Source organism: Drosophila pseudoobscura, chromosome 3 (assembly GCF_009870125.1).
Source record: "Drosophila pseudoobscura strain MV-25-SWS-2005 chromosome 3, UCI_Dpse_MV25, whole genome shotgun sequence".
Classification (NCBI taxonomy): Eukaryota; Metazoa; Arthropoda; class Insecta; order Diptera; family Drosophilidae; genus Drosophila; species Drosophila pseudoobscura.
The window spans coordinates 13,233,715-13,254,635 of NC_046680.1; the positions used below are offsets into that span (position 1 = coordinate 13,233,715).

General features: G+C 44.6%; 6 protein-coding genes across 16 annotated transcripts in view; 5 read left to right on the plus strand and 1 right to left on the minus strand.

Annotated features, from left to right (window-relative positions):
- Positions 1 to 62: 62 nt before the first annotated feature.
- On the plus strand, positions 63 to 12,895 carry Eglp2 (Entomoglyceroporin 2). 2 transcript variants are annotated; one of them, XM_015184514.2, is made up of 3 exons: positions 63 to 455; positions 11,902 to 12,460; positions 12,527 to 12,895. In XM_015184514.2, exons 1-3 carry the CDS (start codon positions 316 to 318, stop codon positions 12,746 to 12,748), a joined length of 921 nt encoding a protein of 306 aa, XP_015040000.1. In that variant the 5' UTR covers positions 63 to 315; the 3' UTR covers positions 12,749 to 12,895. The 2 variants fall into 2 exon arrangements, with proteins under 2 accessions (XP_015040000.1, XP_002138558.1); XM_002138522.3 differs by lacking the exon at positions 63 to 455 and adding an exon at positions 11,722 to 11,831 and having other exon boundaries at positions 12,527 to 12,854.
- Eglp4 (Entomoglyceroporin 4) lies at positions 1,956 to 9,383 on the plus strand. Of its 3 annotated transcripts, none has more exons than XM_001361050.5 (3): positions 1,956 to 2,105; positions 8,529 to 9,078; positions 9,145 to 9,383. In XM_001361050.5, exons 2-3 carry the CDS (start codon positions 8,548 to 8,550, stop codon positions 9,361 to 9,363), a joined length of 750 nt encoding a protein of 249 aa, XP_001361087.2. In that variant the 5' UTR covers positions 1,956 to 2,105; positions 8,529 to 8,547; the 3' UTR covers positions 9,364 to 9,383. The 3 variants fall into 3 exon arrangements, with proteins under 3 accessions (XP_001361087.2, XP_015040002.1, XP_015040001.2); XM_015184516.2 differs by lacking the exon at positions 1,956 to 2,105 and adding an exon at positions 7,624 to 7,753; XM_015184515.2 differs by lacking the exon at positions 1,956 to 2,105 and adding an exon at positions 8,143 to 8,293.
- Positions 10,293 to 11,281, plus strand: Eglp3 (Entomoglyceroporin 3). Its single transcript, XM_002138521.3, has 2 exons — positions 10,293 to 10,930; positions 10,991 to 11,281. The coding sequence occupies exons 1-2, from the start codon at positions 10,328 to 10,330 to the stop codon at positions 11,207 to 11,209; spliced, it is 822 nt and encodes a 273-aa protein (XP_002138557.1). The 5' UTR covers positions 10,293 to 10,327; the 3' UTR covers positions 11,210 to 11,281.
- Positions 12,896 to 14,132: 1,237 nt separating the features above from the next.
- On the plus strand, positions 14,133 to 15,142 carry LOC26534142 (immune-induced peptide 18-like). 3 transcript variants are annotated; one of them, XM_015184517.2, is made up of 3 exons: positions 14,133 to 14,324; positions 14,384 to 14,459; positions 14,524 to 14,820. In XM_015184517.2, the coding sequence occupies exons 1-3, from the start codon at positions 14,269 to 14,271 to the stop codon at positions 14,752 to 14,754; spliced, it is 363 nt and encodes a 120-aa protein (XP_015040003.2). In that variant the 5' UTR covers positions 14,133 to 14,268; the 3' UTR covers positions 14,755 to 14,820. The 3 variants fall into 3 exon arrangements, with proteins under 3 accessions (XP_015040003.2, XP_033234078.1, XP_033234079.1); XM_033378187.1 differs by having other exon boundaries at positions 14,135 to 14,324; positions 14,524 to 15,142; XM_033378188.1 differs by having other exon boundaries at positions 14,135 to 14,319; positions 14,524 to 15,142.
- A 261-nt stretch (positions 15,143 to 15,403) lies between these two features.
- On the plus strand, positions 15,404 to 16,558 carry LOC26533314 (uncharacterized). Of its 2 annotated transcripts, none has more exons than XR_004468752.1 (4): positions 15,404 to 15,562; positions 15,628 to 15,694; positions 15,752 to 16,047; positions 16,104 to 16,159. XR_004468752.1 is itself a non-coding variant. In XM_015184518.2 (4 exons), exons 2-4 carry the CDS (start codon positions 15,974 to 15,976, stop codon positions 16,432 to 16,434), a joined length of 333 nt encoding a protein of 110 aa, XP_015040004.1. In that variant the 5' UTR covers positions 15,657 to 15,694; positions 15,752 to 15,973; the 3' UTR covers positions 16,435 to 16,558. The 2 variants fall into 2 exon arrangements, 1 of the variants encoding a protein (XP_015040004.1); XM_015184518.2 differs by lacking the exon at positions 15,404 to 15,562 and adding an exon at positions 16,231 to 16,558 and having other exon boundaries at positions 15,657 to 15,694; positions 16,104 to 16,158.
- Positions 16,559 to 17,209: 651 nt separating this feature from the next.
- apt (apontic) overlaps positions 17,210 to 20,921 on the minus strand; it is a 38,624-nt gene continuing 34,912 nt past the window's right edge. For 4 of the 5 annotated variants that reach the window (XM_015184521.2, XM_004444178.3, XM_015184520.2 and 1 more), the window contains exons 2-5: positions 19,791 to 19,896; positions 19,447 to 19,707; positions 19,124 to 19,370; positions 17,210 to 19,055 (exon numbers count right to left, since the gene is read on the minus strand). In XM_015184521.2, the coding sequence (XP_015040007.2) occupies positions 18,200 to 19,055; positions 19,124 to 19,370; positions 19,447 to 19,707; positions 19,791 to 19,896 (1,470 nt within the window). In that variant the 3' untranslated portion in view covers positions 17,210 to 18,199. Of the gene's footprint in view, positions 19,056 to 19,123; positions 19,371 to 19,446; positions 19,708 to 19,790; positions 19,897 to 20,921 lie in introns of those variants that run through there. The other variant, XM_033378185.1, reaches the window with a different exon arrangement.

The window sequence follows — 20,921 nt, forward strand, 5'->3', positions numbered from 1 at the left end:
CTTGTGCCATTCGCGATATTTGATGGGTGTTGTGTTCCGTGGTTTGTTAAACGGCGACAACGGTTACTCTCTGTCAGTCAGTCGTTCGCAACGGTTTAGCTGCGAACTCGAAGGCAAAACTCAAACACGACGCAGTGCAACGCATGCAGATACGATACGGAAACAGAAGCTGCACATACAGATACAAATACACCGTCCGAGAGTCGAGAGTCCGATACGCAGCGCGACACGCAGTGACCAGTGAAGTCTGTCAAGTGCCTGCACAATTTACATATCAAATTCGAGTACAATACAATAAAAGTAAAAGTGTAAGGAATGTCTGTGCCACAACAGCCGCAGCAGGCATTGCCCACAATTGCTGCAATTCTCAATCATCAGCAGAAGACGGGAGTCGTCGGAGCAGGTGCAGGAGGAGCCATGGCCATGCCATCCAGTGCAAAGCCAAAGACCAAAAGGTGCGAGCTACTGCCAAAATGTATTTCTTTTAATTTTATTTGACCCACATTCGATGCCACGTTGCGTATACGTCACGTGAATACGTTTTTTCGTGCAGAAATGTATTTTCGGATATACGCAAGAGCCAAGAGCGCAGAAAGAGCGCGCGAATCAAGAAGTGTACTGCAGCTGAACAAGCTGAATGTATGTTGCCTTGCCTATTTGCTTATTTACATTCAGTCTTCGGCTTTAACCAGTTTGACGCCTCGAGCCGGTTAACGAGCTGTGCGCCAGACGAAAATATACATTCATATATACCGTCCGAGTATTGTGGCAATAAATCAGCCAAGACTGGCCCGAACCCGAACCCCAACGCCAACGCAAACCGAACCCGAAGTGATTGCGATTTGGACGGGGCTTTATGGATCACTCTGCAAATCCATAAAACTTATCAATCTATCCAATCCAACACTTATTCGCTTCGCTTCGGTTGGTGCTGGCCCGAACCGAGGATTTCATTGAGCTTATTTATTAATTGACTGAGTTAAATTGCTTTTACCTCAATCGATGGCATCTTTGGTGTCTATAATTTATTAACAAACTTCAAAAAATTTGCCGACCGATCGTCTATGCAAATCATTGAGTGCATATCTCATACGGCGCGCGTCATACGTATATGCTTAAGCATGAGCATTCGGTGCGAAGAGATAACAAAGTCAAGGCCCAATAGATGCCTGACGGCGGAAGCGTCATGGAAAGCCGCCTTCCGATAAAGTTTTCCCATGCCTGAACAGTGTCGTGACGTGCTAGTGTGTTGTTAAGTGTTATCTGAAATCACTTCAATCAAAATATTCCCCCAAAAAGCCCCCCGTCGTCATTATGGAATCTTTGGGTAAGTTTTCCAATCGGAGGATTCTTCAAGGTAAGTCTAAACAGCCCTCTCCTCTCTCTGTCGCCAGCCGATTGGTTCTTATCAAAAAGGGGCATGGCATGCCGCTTGAATCGGTTTAGTTTGAGCTTTGCAGGTGTATATAGGGACACTAATTATCGTGTACTTGGCGTCACTTTAGTCACCATTTTTAACGCCGGGCTCTAATTGCTCTGATAATTAAGTTTAATGGTTTTTAAATACGCATCACTGTCTTGTTTTTCTTTCACTTAGCCTGAAATCTGCATCCAAATACTGAATATCGTGTAAACGTGTAATAGCACTGCTTATTTGTTCTGTTTAGTGTTTGCTGCTTTGAACTGCTTGCAATACTCTCCGCGTCGCTCGGACTGTGAGAGACTTTATTTTAAACAAAACAAATGTTTGCATATATTAAATGCCAGATTTAATGCCCAAAGTATATTATTACTATCGCTCTGAAAGCTCCCATCCCTAGCGCCAACAAAACCTAAAGCTGAAAGCTAAAAGCTGACGCTGACGCTAGCGCTGACGCCGACGCCGACGCCGACGGCGATGCTGATAAGCACAAAACTTTTACCAACAGCACTGCGCGCGGCTTCTAGCAAGCATACGCCGTGTTGTTCGCCGAAGCTGAAGCGAAGCCAACGCAGACGCCGCCGCAGACTTGGCGTTCATTCACAGTCGATCTCGCCTCGTATTCGAAGAGCCCCAGGCCCTGGCGTTCAATAGCAAACAAACGATCGAATCGAACATAGCGCAGGTTAGTTCTATTCTGCGTGTAGCCCAGTGCGTCTTGTATCTACGAGTGATTCTGCGAGATAGTGTGTGTCAGGTTTAGTGCGAGACGGTAATTAATTAGCAAACTTGTCTTAAGTTTACTAATTAAAATAAAAGAGTAAGGAAAGCCACCGGAGTCACGCAGCTGCTACAGATATTTTTTATATAAAAAGGTTTGGCAGTGCATTGACAGAGACAAGTGTGTTTTTATAGCATAACGCGTTTCGAAATTCGCGCGCTTGACTTAAGCTTTTTTCGGACTGCTTCCTGGGTAAATGACGATACGGCGATACGTTTACTGTATTTTAAGCCCAGCATTCAGCTTTAAATGGAAATTTTTGAAATTTGTATCTCCGAGATAACGAAGAAGTGTGTTTGTGACTACCTGTGCGTGTGTGTTTTGGATTTGAGATGTAAATCTATTCAAATATTGAACAGTGGTCTGGTCTGCCCAACTTTCCATTTCGAATTTTGGGTACTTTTTGTGGATTCAGCTCGGACATGATTGGGCTTCATTCGCACTCCACGCCCACCTCATGGCTGAGTGCCTTGAATAGTGATGAAACAGTTGGGAAGCAATTAAAAACACCTAAGCACATTGCCTGCACATTTGTTAATATTGTTGTTTATCAAGTACCAACCGCATTATTGACTTATAATTATGTGCATTATTTAGCATTTAAAGCCCACAATGCACATGATAGAAGCAAGCCTGCAGCACGTGGAAAAGCAATCGACAATCGATCCCACAATTGCGCAAGAGGCAGACTCTGTAATTAGAGGGAGAACCCACTAGGAACTCTAGCGTCGAATGGCCATTAACTTTATATTCTGCCCAACAGAGAGCAGCATTCTGATATTCTCAAAAGATTTGGTTCCGTTCCTCATTTGACATTCATAAAACACACTTTCGAGACAATAATCGAGATGCTCGCCTTGAGCGAAACAATCCCCATACCGGAGAATGTTTATTTATAAAGAATTATGCCAAGTCTTTTTGGTTTTTGGAAAACATTTCTACACACCATACCCGACTGTGTAGGCTGCTGTTCTACTTTGCGGGTATTTATACACGTTCATTTTTTTATACTTTATACTCGTTCAGTTCAGTTCAGTGGAATGTACGGGTACGGGTACGGAGTGCCCAAGAAACTGTGTTGTTTTTGTATACTAATTAGAAGGCGGCTCGTGTGGGAAGTCTTATCAAAATTATCATTGAAAATAAGTATGGCAACACGATTGCCGGGGTCACTTGATTCTATAAAATAAAAATGCCTGATAAGTAAACAGACCAGACCAGACCAGACACTCAGTGGTATGCATGTTGCCAACTTAGTTTTTTGGGACTTGGATCATACGATTTTTGCATTGTCCCCGCACTAACCTTCTCCATTGATAATTTTCTGAGACTTTAAGCGCACTTTTGCTGGGTAAACACTCGAAAATACTTCAAATATCTGGCGTTTAATATATACAGTGTGTATAAGCAATTTTCGCCCCAAGCTTTATCTACGGACTTAAAAACAAAAAACAAACGTACTCCCACGAAAAAACAAGCAAAAAAAAACGAAACCAGACTCAGACCAAAAACAGAATTCTTTCGGTTTCTTGGCTCGAGCCCAAGGTCAGGGTAGCGATAAAGTGTTTCGTTAAGTCCAGCAGCTGAGATCAGCTTTACAGCATCCTCCGCTCCGTAATGAATGAAAACCTCAGAGAAATTGAGTCTTACATAAGCTAGCACATGCCTTTGATTAAACACTATCCCATCACATCTTTGGTTTGGCAAATTCAATCACGGGTTGCCCGATAATCACCGCTAATCAAATTTGACAAACCAATCCCATCAATCCACCACGTCGCGTGTTCCCCAGCCGGAGTTAGTGACTCTATTAATCTGATTTGGGATAAATACAGCGTCATCATATGATCGACCAACAGGTTTCACACGGAACATATTCTAGGGCACAAATTGGGCCAGTCAGGAGTGCCAAATATGGTTAGATCTGTCTATTCATTCTGTTTATCCAAGGTAGTTTGAATATTATCTCTGTGATTTTTCACAGTTGGTTGATGTCATTCAATCCCACACAATGGCATTGTTAAGATTCAATTTGTGCTTGGCAAACCATAACAGAATCCACGTTGCCTTAGAAGGGAGTGGAAAATAGTTAGTTTGATTCTCAATTCTCGCCTCGAGCTGATAATGAATGCTCCTAGTGATCATGGGTTATCAATCAGGTCTCAGCCGTCATTGATCAAAGTTTAGTTCCAATTCAAGTATCTCTGCCTCTGCCTCTGCCTCCACTGGCTGCTTGCTGCACAGCGATACGCTTGAAATTCTTTGCACACTTTTCGTTGCATAATTTATAGGCTGGCTTTTGCTATTTGTGTCAGGTCTTATCGCCCCACACACACTTCTCTTCTGGTTTGCTGTTGACTAGTATCAGATGAGCTGCATATAAAAGCGTGCACGGGTCTCTATATAAATAGAAGGCGGGGCGGAAAAGTAAGTTATATGAACTTCTTGATTAAAAACCAAATCGGACCATAAATTTCCCATTCATTGACAGTCCACTAAGAAAGTAAGAACCTAGGTCAATGATGAATTTTACTCCATATAGCTCAAAGATAACACGAAGGGGTAATGCACTGCACTGCCCATTCATGCAAGTTGTAACCACTTAGCGATTTGTTCTATAACTCTTTCCATAAAGACATAAAGCCTGGTTTGTCCAAAAAAATAAGCTGCCCGAGTACAGTCTTCAGACGGTTGATAATGGGAGATTCCTCTGTCGTAAACTAATTTTAGCCACGTTGTATGTCAGCACAGCACATGATTTGCCTTGGGACCTAGAACTTGCTCCACGAAACGTCAAGCGAGGTGTTTTCGGCTGTAGACCCCGCCACTTGGATCACTTTTTTCGGGAACTCTTTTATCACTGGCCATATAGTATGGTAGTACACACCCATAAATTTGTTGCCTTTAAAGCCTGTTAGCATTGGGACGGCGGTTTTCACCGGCTGATACCTTTAAGATGTTGCGTAATAGAAGCAACAAAGAAGAAGAGCAACGTCAGCAGTTGCGATTCCATTGATAAGCCGGAAAGATAAGAGTCTTAGTTTTAGGAGGTGAGTTCGAAGAGATGTGTGGGGTGTCGCGGGGGGTTCAAGATCAATGGAACTGGAAGGGGAAGGGAGATGTCAACTAAAGCTGCCGCCCGTGCATAGTATAATGAGCTTAATTATTTCCAACACGATGCCTGGAAACTGGCGGCTATCGGAGTGCGATAGGCGTATCTATACATAGACAACCAAACGAGTGCTTCCACAGATACATAGCACATATGTCTTTAAGTATAGATGCGCTTCATTAAGTCGTAACCCAATCATTATCGGACTTTGGAACACTCATAGAAGCGGTGCAATGTCAAAAGTCTGACGAGTAAATCCGATTTGGACTGACGGTGTCGGCCCAATTATGGCCAAATTAAACCGTTTGTGAACTAATTCGATTTTTTGACGGGCACTGATAGGGCCCAACACTTGTCCCTAGCCCACCCGCGCCAGCACTGTCATCCGACAGCCGTCCCTTATCAGCACCTTGAATACACTACCTGTCCTGATGACACACAGGGGCATTGATAGTTATAGCCATCAAAAGTTTACGGCCCATTGCTAAAAATCACTTCTTAAGCAGTCGGCAAATATCGACAATAATCGCAGGAGCGCAGCGCTTATCAGCTGCGATTTGATTAGTGGTTCTTCAGTTTAACAGCACACATTTTTATGGCGAGCTTCTGGCTCAACTTTGATATGGGGTGATAGCTGGAAAAGCTGTGATAAGGGGACCAGATGAAAGCTCATTATGATAATTATCATTTGTCAGGGGATATAACGGAATGATAAGAAAGCTCTGCTTCCTGAGCTGCAAACTTTTTGAAGCTTAAAGCTGCCGATCAAAGCTACTCCAGAGAAAGCTACTGCAAAAGCTATGCCAGTCTTCTTGGCTAATTAACGGAATCAACTTCCGCAGCAGATCTATTGATCGATCATCTTTCTCGCTTCCCCATCGCCTCCCGCTGAATGGCACTTAGAACCCCGTACCCCCAGGCACGTTCCGTCAGTTAGCTGAACACTGAAAATAACATATAATAAATAATAAATAATTTCATTGGCTTTGTCCTAAGATTATCATCAATTAGAGCCCTGCGGCAGCCGAAACCGAACCGAATCGTGACACATGCCGCGATCTCATGAACGATACGTGATCCTTCTGGGCATGGGCCTGGGCATGGTTTAAGATTAACACGAAGATCTCAAAAGCTAAGAGAAATATGTAAATATTGTATATGCGAATGGCACGGGCACACAGGTGGTAATTAAACTATTAACATTCGATGTGGAGATGGAGATCAGATCCGTTTGATTTATTTATAAACTTTTCTTTCCTCCATCGCATCGCGTGTTTATTGTTTTGACTTTTCTCTCTCTCAGCCTGTGCCAAAACGTGTCGCTCTTGCGCCACACGCACCACACGATCCCTCCCTCGTCCTTGGCCTTCTGTCAATGAGTTGGCCAAACAATTACTCTTGGCCACAGGCCAATGGTTTTCTGCCGTTTTCTCCATGGGCGCAAATAAGAGTATGTCAAGGAAATGGAGACTCCAATGTTGGGCGAGGTTAATACGGGGTTAACTGCGGCTATAAAGTTCTGGAAGTGCCATAAACCAAAAAAGATGGAAAATATTCCACTTGCTAGAGATCAGCGGGGGTTATCATGACACGCTTATGCAATAGATTTGTTTTCGACATATTTATTTCGAGTTCATTTTATTGCCATTTCAATTGCTATTGAGACAGTTAAGAGTAAATTGCGTGCAATTTGATCGACAGGCGGCTGAGATTCAGCTGTGATTTGTTTGCCACATTGCGTAGTGAGTGTGGGGCCACGCAATTGCAACTGCAATTGCAACAATTGTGCGTTGTAGGCTGCAATTGATACGATGGAAGGGCCCTGACATGGTAATTGATCACTCTGGTCACTCCGTGCTCCACTCGCCCTTGCCACCTTCCACCATCCACCACTCCAATCCGTTATCAATCTGCAGTTCCCAGACTCGATTGCCCCATTCTTATATCTATTTTATATTATTGTTTCCACATTGTATAAAATTAAGATGGCAGAGATACAGGGAGCGGGAGAGATATGCAGCGCTCCAGAGATTGTAGCGATTATAGAGAGAGAAAGAGAGCCGAGTGAGCACTTAAGATGCTCATAAATTCTGGATACTTGACTTTTTTATGCTCTCCCGAGTAGGATCTGCTAATTTCCACACACACACAGAAGCAGCCCATGGCGGTGTGGTGTGGTGTGAGTGTTAGCAGTGGCTAAAAATGGGCTTTTGATTTACGCAATGTTATATAGATACAGATATAAATATTTGTCTATGGCTACTGCAACACTTCAGATCGACATTGACAGTCCCGCTGTCGCTTTGTAAATTTTCACTCGCTTCAGAACGGTCGTCGAACGGAACCATCTTTGAAAATAAATAGATAAAATATACACACTTTTTGTTGAGATTTAAAAAATCAGACAAGTGACCACAATGACTCGCGAGTGTTGGGATCGGTAAATATCTGAGACACCTGAAGAACCAATCCCCCCTCCCTTTAACCTCAAAATAAATATTCTAGAACCAATTATTGTGAGAGACATCTTAGTGAATTACTCATATTGGCACAGTTAACAAAATTCACTTAATTTATTATCGGATCTCTTGGATCTGAACGAACTCCAGTCTACCTTTCGAGTGGCACCCCCTGATAACAACCACAAATAGATTAGTTATTGTTTAAACGCCATTGTTATTGGCATGCTCTGATTTCTTCATTTTTTGTTGTTGTTTTTTTTTTTGACAATTTATCTGCGAGTTTTGACAGCTGAATGAGCAATCAAAAGAGACATGTATCTCTGTATAAAGCAGATTATCTTTCTGCCAGCAGTTTCAGTCTCTTTATGCACACGACAAAGTGAACTTCGTGGCGTCAGTCAAAATCATTGTTGAAAAATCGATGACATGCCATCGAGCCGTGAGCAGGAGCAGCCGCCACTTCAGGGGGTGGAAAATCACCCTCAAGACTCGGGCCCCGCTGAGGAGCAAATGAAAAGGTCTCGATGAAAACTTCAATTAAACACAACTATAATCGAAAGCAGATAATGAAGGAGAAGATTACTTTTAATTGAAAAGCTTAATGCAACGATAGGATAGAATACGCGTAAAATACCAAATGATTGATGAAGTTCTTCCGTCTGAAAGAGCCAGTGACAGTGTGGGAAAGGGAGATAGATAGAGAGCGAGAGAGGGCTGAAGTTCCACCTGGATTTATATTTTTACCATTTTCAGTTGCTTGAAAGTATTCAAAATGAAGGGATCGACGCTGGACAAAATCTGCTGCTTCCTGGCCGAGCTCATCGGCACAGGCATGCTGGTCTTCCTCGGCTGCATGGGATGCGTGAAGTCGGACCTGTTCCCCAACAACCATCTGCAGATTATTCTCAACTTCGGTCTGGCGGTCATGATCTGCATCCAGTGCTTCGGCTGTGTGTCCGGCGCCCATCTCAACCCAGCGGTAACTGTTGCCGCCTACATCTACGAGTTGGTCACACTTCCCATGGCCTTTGTCTACTGTGTGGCCCAGATGCTGGGCGCCTTCATTGGCTACGGCCTGCTGAAGGTTCTCCTGCCCGAGGACACCCTCAGTGCGGGCGTTGGACTGTGTGTGACCTTGCCCCACAACAGCATTAGCCATGCTCAGGCCTTTGGCATTGAGTTCGTGATCACTGCCATCCTGGTGATTGTCTGCTGCGGCGTCTGGGATCCCCGCAACTCCAAGTTCCATGACTCTGTTGCCATTCGCTTCGGTCTGGCCATTTCCTGCCTTGCCTGCGCTGCCGTAAGTTCCGCCTTGCACCTTGATCCTTTCAGTCCTACAAGAAGTCTAACGTTTCCTTCCTTCCAGGGTCCCTTCACCGGTGCCAGCATGAACCCGGCCAGGTCCTTTGCTCCTGCCCTGTGGAATGCCCACTTCGATTCAAACTGGATCTACTGGCTGGCTCCACTCAGTGCTGCCGCCGTTACCGCCTACGCCTACAAGGCCGTCTTCCGGCGAGAGGTGGTGGAGGCGGAGATCACCAGCCACGAGAAGCTGCGCCAGCTGGAGGACGTACAGCTCTCATAGAAGCGAACGGGGATGCCAAAGACATTGCAACTACACTTAAGCTAAGACAGCCGAATTTTATATTAATGCAATATAAGGCCTTCGAGAATAAAGAACATCGAGATTTTTCAACTAATTTAAAGAACCAGAAGAACTTTAAATTCGATGGGGAGGGAAGCTATTTTCTTTTCTGACACGGCAAGCCCCTCAATGAAAATCAAAACTCTATACGATTATTCCTGATGGTGGGATGTTTTTTTTAACTGGTTCCCAAGGGAAAACGGTTTATAGAAGCCACCATCAACGCCTCAAGACCTGCTAGTCTCTTGGAAGTACTCTTCCATAGCACTGCCTCGTTGATGGAACGTGTTTGAATGTGGCCTGTGGCACTACCACTGTCAACCACAGGTTTACTTCAGCTTTTGGCTCCCTATTCGCGTTTTCTGCTCTACAGATAAGTTCTCTAGTCTCTAGTTCTGCTACCACTAGTTCAACTTCCAGCAACAATCAACTGGCTAATATTTTCATAATTTGGAGGCCCACATTCCGCCCCCAGTGCCAGTCGAGCCACGAAGCGTGTGTTGTCCAAGGCTCGGCGCCACATGCGCCCTCTGATTAAGATCTTAATGATTCGAGATAAGATTAAGAGCAAATCGCGGGAAATGCTGCTGGCCAATCAGAAGGTGGCCGTAGGCAGTGACGCCGTGGGGCTTGTCAGGCCGATAATTACAGCAGAAAAGCCTCCTGAAAATGCTCTTTGATTAATTGATCCGTCCGGAATGGGCGTCGACGGACAGACAGAACAGGGCCACACAACAGCGCAGTATATCTACGCGCCTCTACTTGGAAATATCCATATGATAATTAGCATTAAGGTTTTATAATTGATATTGATTGATTGGAGCCAATTTAAAGTCACAGGCCTCGCGAATACGCCAACTCAGTTGGCCAAGAAAAGAGTTGGTGGCAGTCGAGTTTAGTCAGCATGTCGCAACAGAAGCCAAAACAAGCAAGCGGATTCGACTCCCCCTCCGGCGGACGGTGGCGTCTCCATCAGAAGCACAGGAGCCGAGTGGCCGCCTTCTTTGGGGAGCTGGTGGGCACCGCCATGTTCGTGCTCATCGCCTGCTGGGGCTGTGTCCAGACGCCGATCTTCAACAACACGCACTTTCAAAGCGGCCTCACCTTCGGCCTGGCAATCCTCATAGCCATCCAGTGCTACGGTTCTGTGTCCGGGGCACACCTCAATCCAGCCATTACCCTCGCTGCCGCCCTGTACGGCGTGCTCCACTGGGGAATGGCCATTGCCTATTTTGTGGCTCAGGTGGCGGGCGCTTTCATTGGGTACGGCCTGTTGGTAGCCGTCCTACCCCATAACGCCATTAAGGGCGTGGACAACCCGGCAGGTGTCTGCGTGACAGTCCTGGCCAGTGACATCTCTGTGTTGCAGGGCGTGTTCATTGAGTTCCTCATCACCTGTTGCCTGGTGATGGTTGCCTGCTCGGTGTGGGATCCCCGCAATGCCAAGCTCAAGGACTCGGTGCCCGTGCGCTTCGGTCTGACAGTGTCCTGTCTCATCATTACAGCGGTTAGTATAGTATGGGACGGCAGTTTGAATGGCATCATCGGTATTTTTCTCCTCCTTTAGGGCCTCTTCACAGGAGCCAGCATGAATCCCACTAGGTCCCTGGGTCCTGCTGTGTGGAACGATTCGTGGGAGCACCATTGGATCTATTGGGTGGGTCCTCTCGTGGCAGGCGCTGTCACTTCCCTCATCTACCGATTCGCCTTCAAAGGAGACGAGGTGATCGAGCTACGGAGCTCGAATGCCAAGATTCGGGTGGTCGAGGAGGTGGTACTGCCCTAAGTTCTTGTTAATCGCTGTCTTAGCTGTAGTTTTAGAATCTTAAGTTCTTCCAATAAAGAGGATTAATCGTTTTCCATAGCATACATTTGGGAGGGTATATTGAACTACTATTGAATCAGCTGATTGCCGACTCTGTAGCTACATATATAGTTAATGCGTCACTGGAAAATTTAACCAGAGATCCCTATCAATGAGTGTATATAAATGTCTTCATTCAAACACTATCATTAATCGGCACATAGCAATTGAAAAATATGTGTGTCGTTGAGATAAGCTGCAGATGGCTTATAAACCAACCAGACAGCTGGAATTTTGCACACTAGACACCACAATAACGACCCCCTGCCCTTGAGTTAAATGAAATATTTGTATTAAGTAAATAGAAGCACTGCCAATAGATTGGGCTGGGGCTGGGGCGATTAGAAATCTTGATATTTGATTGCTGTAGAATGTCGTAGATTATGCCGATTAGATTATAGATTTAATCTTGTACCCGTAGTATCTCGTTCCCATTGAGCGCTTGAGGTGCTGTCTAATCAGGTGGACCTCTAAGAGCTCTCAGTCAGCGACGGAGCTCGTTGGAGTTAAGGTGATTTGCAGACATGTCCAATACAAGCACGAGGTGATACTCGGATGAACACAGCATAGCCATCATATCCCGACTGACAACTCCTCTTTGTTCTCTCTTGCAGTCGCTCGTCCTGTTGGCTGCTTCAGCCTCGGCAGTTGAACAACATCTGCATCGTCTTCGCCGAACTAATTGCCACAGCCATGCTGATGTTCCTCGGCTGCATGGGCTGCATCGAGAATTCGTTCTTCTCCAACTCCAACTTCCAGAGTGCGCTCAACTTCGGCTTTGTTGTCCTGATCTGCATCCAGTGCTTTGGCTGCGTGTGCGGTGCCCATCTCAATCCCGCCGTGACGTTGGCCAACTATATCTACAACATGATCTCGCTGCCCATGGCCATTTCCTACTTTGTCGCGCAGATGGTGGGGGCCTTCATCGGCTACGGTCTGCTCAAGGCCGTCATGCCAGAGAGCGCCATATACAGCTCTAGCACGTCGAGTGGCGTCTGCGTAACCTCCCTCCACAGCAGCCTGACGGGGCTGCAGGGCGTGGTCATCGAGTTCCTGATCACCAGCGCCCTGATTGCCATTTGCTGTGGCGTCTGGGATCCGCGCAATGCCAAGAACCAGGACTCGGTGCCAGTGCGTTTCGGCCTGGCCATCGCCTGCCTCTCCTTGACTGCGGTAAGTAATTTGCTGAGTTCTGCTCTCTGGACAGTCCGGTAATGTGTGCATTGATTCCGTTTTCAGGGTCAGTTCACAGGAGCCAGCATGAATCCGGCCCGCTCATTTGCACCGGCCATTTGGAACGGAGCCTGGGAGAATCACTGGATCTACTGGGTGGGTCCCCTGGCAGGAGCTCTCGTCTCATCGCTCATCTACAAGTATGCTTTCCGACGAGAGGTTCAGGCACAGGAAGAGCAGGAATCCACCATGTCCACCAAGCGGACCTCTGAATTAGAGTTCGCCTAGCGAGCAAGAGATCCCTTACAAGACAACATATCCCATAAGTGCTTTAAAAGCGGCTTAGTTTTTAGTCTCACTCGCCCTACTATACAAATAAATACTATAAATTAAATCCGCGGGCTTCCGTGTGGGGTGGCTGGCTTATCATGGCGAGGTTATTTTGTTACGTGCTTATCGTTAATATTCATATAGAAACACTCGTAAAAATTGCTGCGAATTAGCCTAAAGATATGACAACAGCTATAACCGTACTACCGAACTGCTTCTTACTGCTTCTTATTATATGAGGACGTGCTCGTGCTCCCAGTGATGGAACTACCATACGTGGAGGGCGGAACAGAAGTAGACCGTTTACAGCTTTGCGAGCGGGATTTATTAATCTGTTAAATTTATAATACCTTTCAGAGGGTAATATAAATAATCATTGTTAGTGCTAAAAATGAAGGAGGAAATATTTACGGTTCTGGAATGAACGTTCGAACGCTTTTAGTGCAACAAAAAATATAGAAATTTCCCAGTTTTTTTTTTTTTGCGTTGCGATAGCATCTTGTTAGCTTAGTGTAGTACGAGATGGGGTTCATTGAGTTTTAGGTTTCATAATGCTATGAGGGACAAAACTATATGAAAATGGGTTTATATTCGCTTTTAATCATTGGGGTTCGGTGGGCTGTACTACGGAAATAAATGCCCACATTTCTCTCACAGACTCTGCCTTCTTTTACCATCAAGTCTAGTGGAATGCAACAATATGCAAAAAATCGACAATTTCATTAAAAATATCACAAGCGATATGGTCATGAGACACGGCGCGGAGCCTAAAGTACCTTTACCCTTACAAAATTTTTTGATAAATAATTTTAGCCGATCAATGCAGCAATTTTCTATAGGATTGGGAAATTTTGCAACGAGTAGATTTATTGTATTATTTTTAAATATTTTAAAACAAAAAAGTTCAAGCAAACTTAGCAATCTAATTTTCTGCATGTTAACTACGCGCTGACTACACATTTGCTACATATGAACTACATGTCGGATGTAATTATCAACAGAGACACCTGACGGGGAAATGCCACAACAACAGTGGCAACAGTACAAAGTTGCCTGCTCTGAAAAGCCGGCTGCTATCTTATTCGCTGTTAAGACTCAGCAAATAGAAGAATATAACGGTTGTGTAGTTGTATGGAGGGGAGGGCGAAATTTTGAATAGCCTTTTAGAAGGGGTCTGGACAACAGGAAAAAGCAGCCACAAGAAGGCCGGTATTCCCGGCGAAGCGATAGCAAGATAAGCATAAGCAGAAGAATCGAAAGCACAAGAGGGGTATTTCTGAGGTAACAATGCGATCGATGAAAAAAATAAATATAATTAAAAACTTTACTACTCTAGGAGTCGTTTGATGTACAAGATGTCACACACATTTTCGAAAATACACAGATACACATTTCTCATTTCTGGCTGAACTAAATTTCCTTTCTTGGCGCACTTCCGCAAATTCCGGTGGTCTCCTGCGTATTGTTGCGTATATCAGATGAGTAAGATGATGAATAAGATATGGACTCAATTCAGGGGTGGCTGCATAGTTCGGTAAGGATTGATTCACACCACATAATCCTATACTAAGCTGAGCTTTGGCCATTTCACAGAGGAAATTTGATTAAGTTCAACAATAGTATTACCAGCCAAATTGAAAATGATCTGAAAATCGAAGAGTTGCTAACGGTAAGATAGATAGATAGTGATGATAGTGATTGACTTCCCCAATAGCACCATTCAATTTGTACAGGAACGGAAGCACCTGGAGACAAAAACCGGCACGCTCACCAAGCAGGTCAGGGGACTAGAGGTCATGGTCTCCGACTTGACGCGGGCTATTAAACGCATAGAGTTCGGTAAAGACATGGATCTGAGAATTAAAGTGACAGCAAAAAAAGCACCAGCCGAAAAAGGGATTGAGAGCAGCCCCACATCGACATCTTCTCCGTCAAACAAAAAAAAAATCACCCAGTGTCGGTAATATGAGTTGATGCAAAAATCCCCTCGAGTGGTTCACAGGGGTTTCATTATCAACAGAACGTATCGGAAACCTATAAAAGCATTCATCTCGACTGAGATTGGCATTCAGAAAGCAAAAGATTCCAAACGATGAAGCTGTTCGCACTGTGTTGTCTGCTGTTCGCTCTACTCGGATGCCTGGTCTCTCCAAGCTATGGCTCGCCATCCCGTCACAGCGGAGGAGGAACTGGAGGAGCGCCTGGAGGAGCTGGAAATCCTTTCAGACAGCCGCCCGCACCACGTCCTTTCATCTATGACGCGCCGATCCGAAGACCAGGTCAACCAAAAACTATGTACGCTTAAATCAACAAATGTGACTTAATAAATTTACTAAATATGAAAACACAGAAGAGTGATTTTTGTGTTCTTATCAATGATAGCCAGCGAAAAGCTGATCGGAGCTTTGTTTGCCTTCAGAATCTGAATTAAGGTTTCTTAATTGACGATCTGTTATAGCCCCCCATTGTGATTACGAAATATACACAATCATCATATGGGGATTTTTCTTCTTATCAGTGAATCAAGTGTTTGAGAATTGTTGGCGTGATTCATTGATGATCGCTCAACGAATACTATTGAATTTTTGAGGCTCTACGTATATGGTTAAATATTATGTAGCCTCACTTTAATTGTCAATCATGTTAGCGTAAATAAATATTTTATCCAAATTCCGAATCATAGAAAATGTCTAAAATTGTGAATCTGCTAAGCTCGCATTTCGCTATAAGGCGTTTGCACCCACAGAAAATATACAACCTTCCAGCAGTCAAGTATGTTCTAAAAAGACATCACATTGCATAATATCCCATAAAGACATTAATTCTTTTTCAACCAGTCGATTTTCGATCAAATTCTCTTACCTAGGCAGTGTCAAGAGGTCTAACATTCCCTATATGCAAACGGTTTGTTAATAAGTCTAACATTTTCGAATTCTCCATCTAATAGATCTTCCATTCCAGAAGCAACGCGATCGGCTGGAAATTATACGCAAGAAAATCAAAGCAGAACGAGAGTCAATTAAATCTAAAATTGAAAAAATTGAGAAGCTTATAAATAATTTGGAAAAATTAAAATCAAACCCCGAAAAGAAGTCATAAGGACACAGTAAATCAAGTTAGCTCTGGAAAACAGCTCTGCAGTATCGAGCAATTTGGAATTCTAATTTTTGAAATTTTTGGCCCATGATGTTTGGAGCCGTCATCAAAGCCATAAGGCTTCTGAAATTCAGAGATGTCCTGGCCACAAGCAGTCTTCAGTGCGTATGTTCGGCTTTCCTGTATTCTTTTATAACCTTTTTCCAATAACCAATAGACGGGGAGTAAGCCGGGACAAAACAGGAGAAGAAAAGCATCATTTTAAGAGAATTGTGAGTACTTGAATCAATCAATCAATCTTAAACGAAGTTGTATATATGTATGTATATGCCTACGTCGAAAAGGAAATGGAACAACTGAAGAAAATTAGGCAGAATGTAATTAAGGATATGATGGCACAGATCGAGGCTCTGAAATACGAGATCAAAACCATTGACAGAGGGTTTTCCGAAGACAAAGAGTCAGTCAAAGAAGAGTTGTTGCAAAAAATTGAGCAGTTAAAAACTGAAATCGAAAAAATAAGAAAGACGATTGGAAAAAACGATTGAAAGTAGGCGATCTTTCTAGTTTCAATCTGCCTCTGGCATTCCTTCACTTAACAGTAAAATAAATTTCAAGTAATTTCAAAATTTTCATAGATAAATACATTTTTGTTTGGATAATTCTTTTAAATTCACCGAAAATTATCAGAAATGCAGAAATATCTTTGCAACACGCTTCGCCTTTTAGCTCCCCCGAAATGTTGTTTTACACAGAGCTTCAAGTGAGTACTCAGATAATCGGGAAAAGTCTATTGCTGTATTCGACCATATTTATAGGAATGCTAGCAACTTCTTGTACGAAAGAGCTAGAGCCGGAGAAAATATCCACTTCCTGAAAATAGTACGTATTTGTGATCTGTATCCGATTTGGTAATGGTGTGAATTGTTTAAACATTATCCAGCAAAGAGAACAACTGATGAAGCTGCGCTCCAAACTGATGGCGCAAAAGGTGCAGGTCATTGCAAAGATCGACAAAGTGGATGAGCAGATTGAGAGAATAACGGCCAAATCCGATGAAGACCAACAGGCACATTGAAGGGGAACAGCACTAAGGGGAACAGCACTAAGGGGAACAGCACTAAGGGAAATACATAATATTTAATCGGAAATAAATTAAGAGGGCTATACCCAAACTGTTTTTTTCTTTCTTTTTTTTTATTTAAAATAATTTGTATTTTCTCATTTACATAGAAGCCTTTCAGGTCCGAGGGTTTTCTTCCCCTCTTCAAAGACCTGCCTGATAGTGGGAGCTTTCTTAAACATACGATATATATATGGGGCTGTTTTTGTTTTGTTTTTGTTTTAATCATATATGGTAACAATTTGTTTTGCAGCGCAAATGGTAAATAAAATATTGAAATTAACCTTCATTTAATATGGCATTCAAACAAACATCTATATGCACACACACATGTGCATTAAGAGAGGGACAGGGCATACGTGTGGGTATACGTATACACAAATCAAAATAAAGTCTATACAAAGATAAAATAAATACAAGTTCAAATCAAAATGAAAGATGACTCCACATGTGTGTAGGGCTGCTGCGCAAAATACAATACAGTACATCCTCCTGAATAAGTCGGATTAGCTTAAGAATACAAAAAGAATCGCCTATAGATATACTCGTACATGTATGTATGTACATATATGTATAAGCAGACCGTTAGTGGTGGTATCAGAACGTAAAACTGAATTCAAGAACGTAAGTACAATACATTTGTGGTAGTTGAGCAACTTGGAGAATGATATTCCCTAGTACGAACTATAACTACAAACTAAAACTTGACTTGACTTGGTCAAGTGCTGGTGAGGCCAGAAGAGAGTGTTTTGTGTATGGGTGGGTTGGGTGTGGGTGTGTGTGAGGTAGGCTTAATGGGCGGGCGGGCGGCCGAGCGAGCGAGCGAGAGAAATATGGCATACTTTCGAGCGTCTCCTGGTCCTCCCTTTATCTGTGGCTTGGTTGGGTTCGAGTTTGGGTTGGGGTCTGTGTGCGGGATTCGCTTCTAGCTTTTCAAATACTGATCAACAATGCCAGGAATGTTGTGGTAGCATGCAACTCGGTGTCTCTGTTTGTGACTGTGGGTGTGTTTGTGCGTGTGTGTGTGTGGACAGATATGAATCCTGCTTCTAACTTAGGTGTAAAACACTATCTCTAACTCTAGCCGATCTCCAGCTACGCCCTCTACCTGCGAACGGAGCCATGGAGTCGTCTGTTAAGGCTACAACTAACATAACATGAAACGCTGCTCGACTGACGCCCGCTGTGTCCTAACTGGGCAGCCGCTTGCTGGCCAGCTCCTGCAGCTTCTGCAGCGCCAGGGTCTTGTTGATCTCGATCAGGTCACGGCTGTGCTTGGCCGACTGCAGTTGCACCTCGAGGATCTTCATGCGCATCATGTGCTCCTTGCTCTGCATCTCCATGAACAGGCGCAGCTCGAAGTTGTTGCTGCTGGAGTTGCCAGTCGCGACTCCAACGCCAACGCCAACGCCTACGCCATGACCGTTGCTGCTGCTGCTGCCCGAACGCTCCAGGGCCTGGCAGTCCGTCGAAGGCGGCATTGATGTGGTCAAAGACTGCGGCTGATCCTCGATTCCCAACATGCTGCCGCTGTTGGTGCGCCGACGCTTGGGCAAAGGCTTCAGCAGATCATCATCGTCCTCATTATTGTTGTTGTTATTGGTGCTCTTGTGCTGGTGCTGCAGGGCGACCACCTGAGCTTGTGCCTGTGCCTGAGCCTGATGCTGCTGGATGGCGGCGGCCGCAGCAGCTGCCGCACTGGGGAACTGGCCGGTCCTCAAGGCATTGAGAGCCTCCAGCGTGGCGGATATGTTGTTCATGTTGAAGTTGGCCTGGAAGCCGGACATGTCGGGTCCGCCCGGGAGAAAGCCGCCACCGCCGCCGGTACTCGCATCGAGAGCAACGGCTGTCGAGACTGTGGCCGGACTCTCGGCCTCGTGGATCCCGTTGCGACTGTGATTGGGTGACACACTCAGACGCTCGCCACCGCCTAAGATGTCGCTCTGGTTGAGATGGTGACTGTTGTATTTCTCATCAAAGGTCTCGTTGTGTTCCTCTTCCTTGATGTCCACATCGCACATCTCCTGCGGTGGGGTACGACTGCTGCTTGAATGGAGAATATTGTTAGTTATAGATATCCAGCCGGAGGCAAAGATCTCTAGCGTTCCACTTACTCGTCCATGTCGTGCTCATCCCCATTGAATTTGTAGTCCTCGCGATACTCGAAACCCTCCTCCAGGGCCAATGGAATCTTTGAATAGTCAATGCCATCCAAGGCCTCCGACTTGCAGGCCTTCTTCGCCTCCTGCATAAAGTCCCACACCTCGAAGGTGAACGGTGACGGCTTCTTGCGATCAGCCACCTCTGCCCCGAACCTGGCTAAACGATTGTTATAGTCGAGTATCTCATTCCGGGTGCAAGCTGATGGAAGAAAGATATTTTTAAATGTTAGGACATTAATTTATTAGATGAAAGGCATCTTTCTGATGGCACATACCCTTCATGCGGCGCCACTGCTCCTTGAGGCGATTGCAGGTGCGATCGGTGCCAAATTGATTTGAAAACTTCTGGTGTATGATCTTCCAGGCCTTGTTCTTGACGGCTGTGAGGCCGGCATCCAGGCGCTTGTTCTCTATGATCCGCATATCCTTGCGGCACAGATCTAGCAGGTACTTCTTCTCCTGATGATTCCAGTTCTGGGTGCGTTCCCGTTTCTTGTACATGTTCATCGATGGATTGTTCATGTACTGTGTCATCTCTGCGAAGGGGATGGAATATGGAATTTTAATGGTCTGGTAGGAAGGCGGTAGGCGGTAGGCGGAGGGTTAATGTATAACTTACCCGTCTTCAAGTCGACGCCCTCCAGCAAACTGTGGTTGGAATTCTGCCAGTTGGCGGCTATCTTCATAAAAGCCTCCAGATCGTTGGCCGTATACTGTTTGTTGACCTGCAACGAGTAACGAGAGAAATGAGAATCGAGATATCGGAATCGGAATGGGAGTCATTGATTAGTCCTCAAATTACCGGCAAATCTGAATTATAATTCCATTCCCCCTTGGGTCTGTCAGGTACATACTTTGGCATGCAAAGCTTGTGCCACATTCCCCACCATAAGAAGCGCTGCTTTGAGACGCACTTCAAGATTCAATGAACCTGATAATGATGATGATGATCGGATCGTTTCGGCCAAACCCGAGACAAAATGAAATATTTCGTGTGTCGGAGTGATACTCCGGGCACATCAATTAAACTTTTTTGTGGCCGTGGCCATAGCCGTAGGAGTCAATGAAAACAAAAGGATTTTGAGTCTGGAATTGTTATTTTCTTCATCGTCGTCTCCATCTTCTGCTCTTCTCCCTCCCTTGCATTACTTCTGGCTGCTTGATTTCTGACTTTGATATGACCAGAATGGAGGCGGCTGTAGATGCAGTCGCATTAATTGATTTTCAATTAGCGGACAGGAGACTGGAAAGAGGGGTGGGGGGCACACAGGCATATCAGTCAGCAAATGTTTGCAGGCCATAACGAAAATGGGCTAAGAGGAATATGAATATGAATATGAATATGAACAATCGAATGATGTGAAAGAGACAGAGCGACCCACAGAAAACGACAAATAAATAATACCATGAAACGCGTTTTAATTTATAAATTAACAAAACTCACACACACACACACACACACGCACACACAGATGCGGACATTTTGCTCGGAGTATCTGTGTGTGTGTGGATCTGTGCTTGAGTGTGGGGGCGATCAAACGTCGCACTGACAGCCAATTATACCAAGATCAAATACACTCAAGCAAGCATCTACAAATTCTTCAAGCATATACCCTATACATCCATATATGTATATGTACATATGTACATATATAAATCAATACATCCATGTGGTGGCACATATTGAGCATATCCAATGCTCGCTACAGTGAAGCTGGCCTACAGCGGCCAACAAGCTGATTTCTTCTCG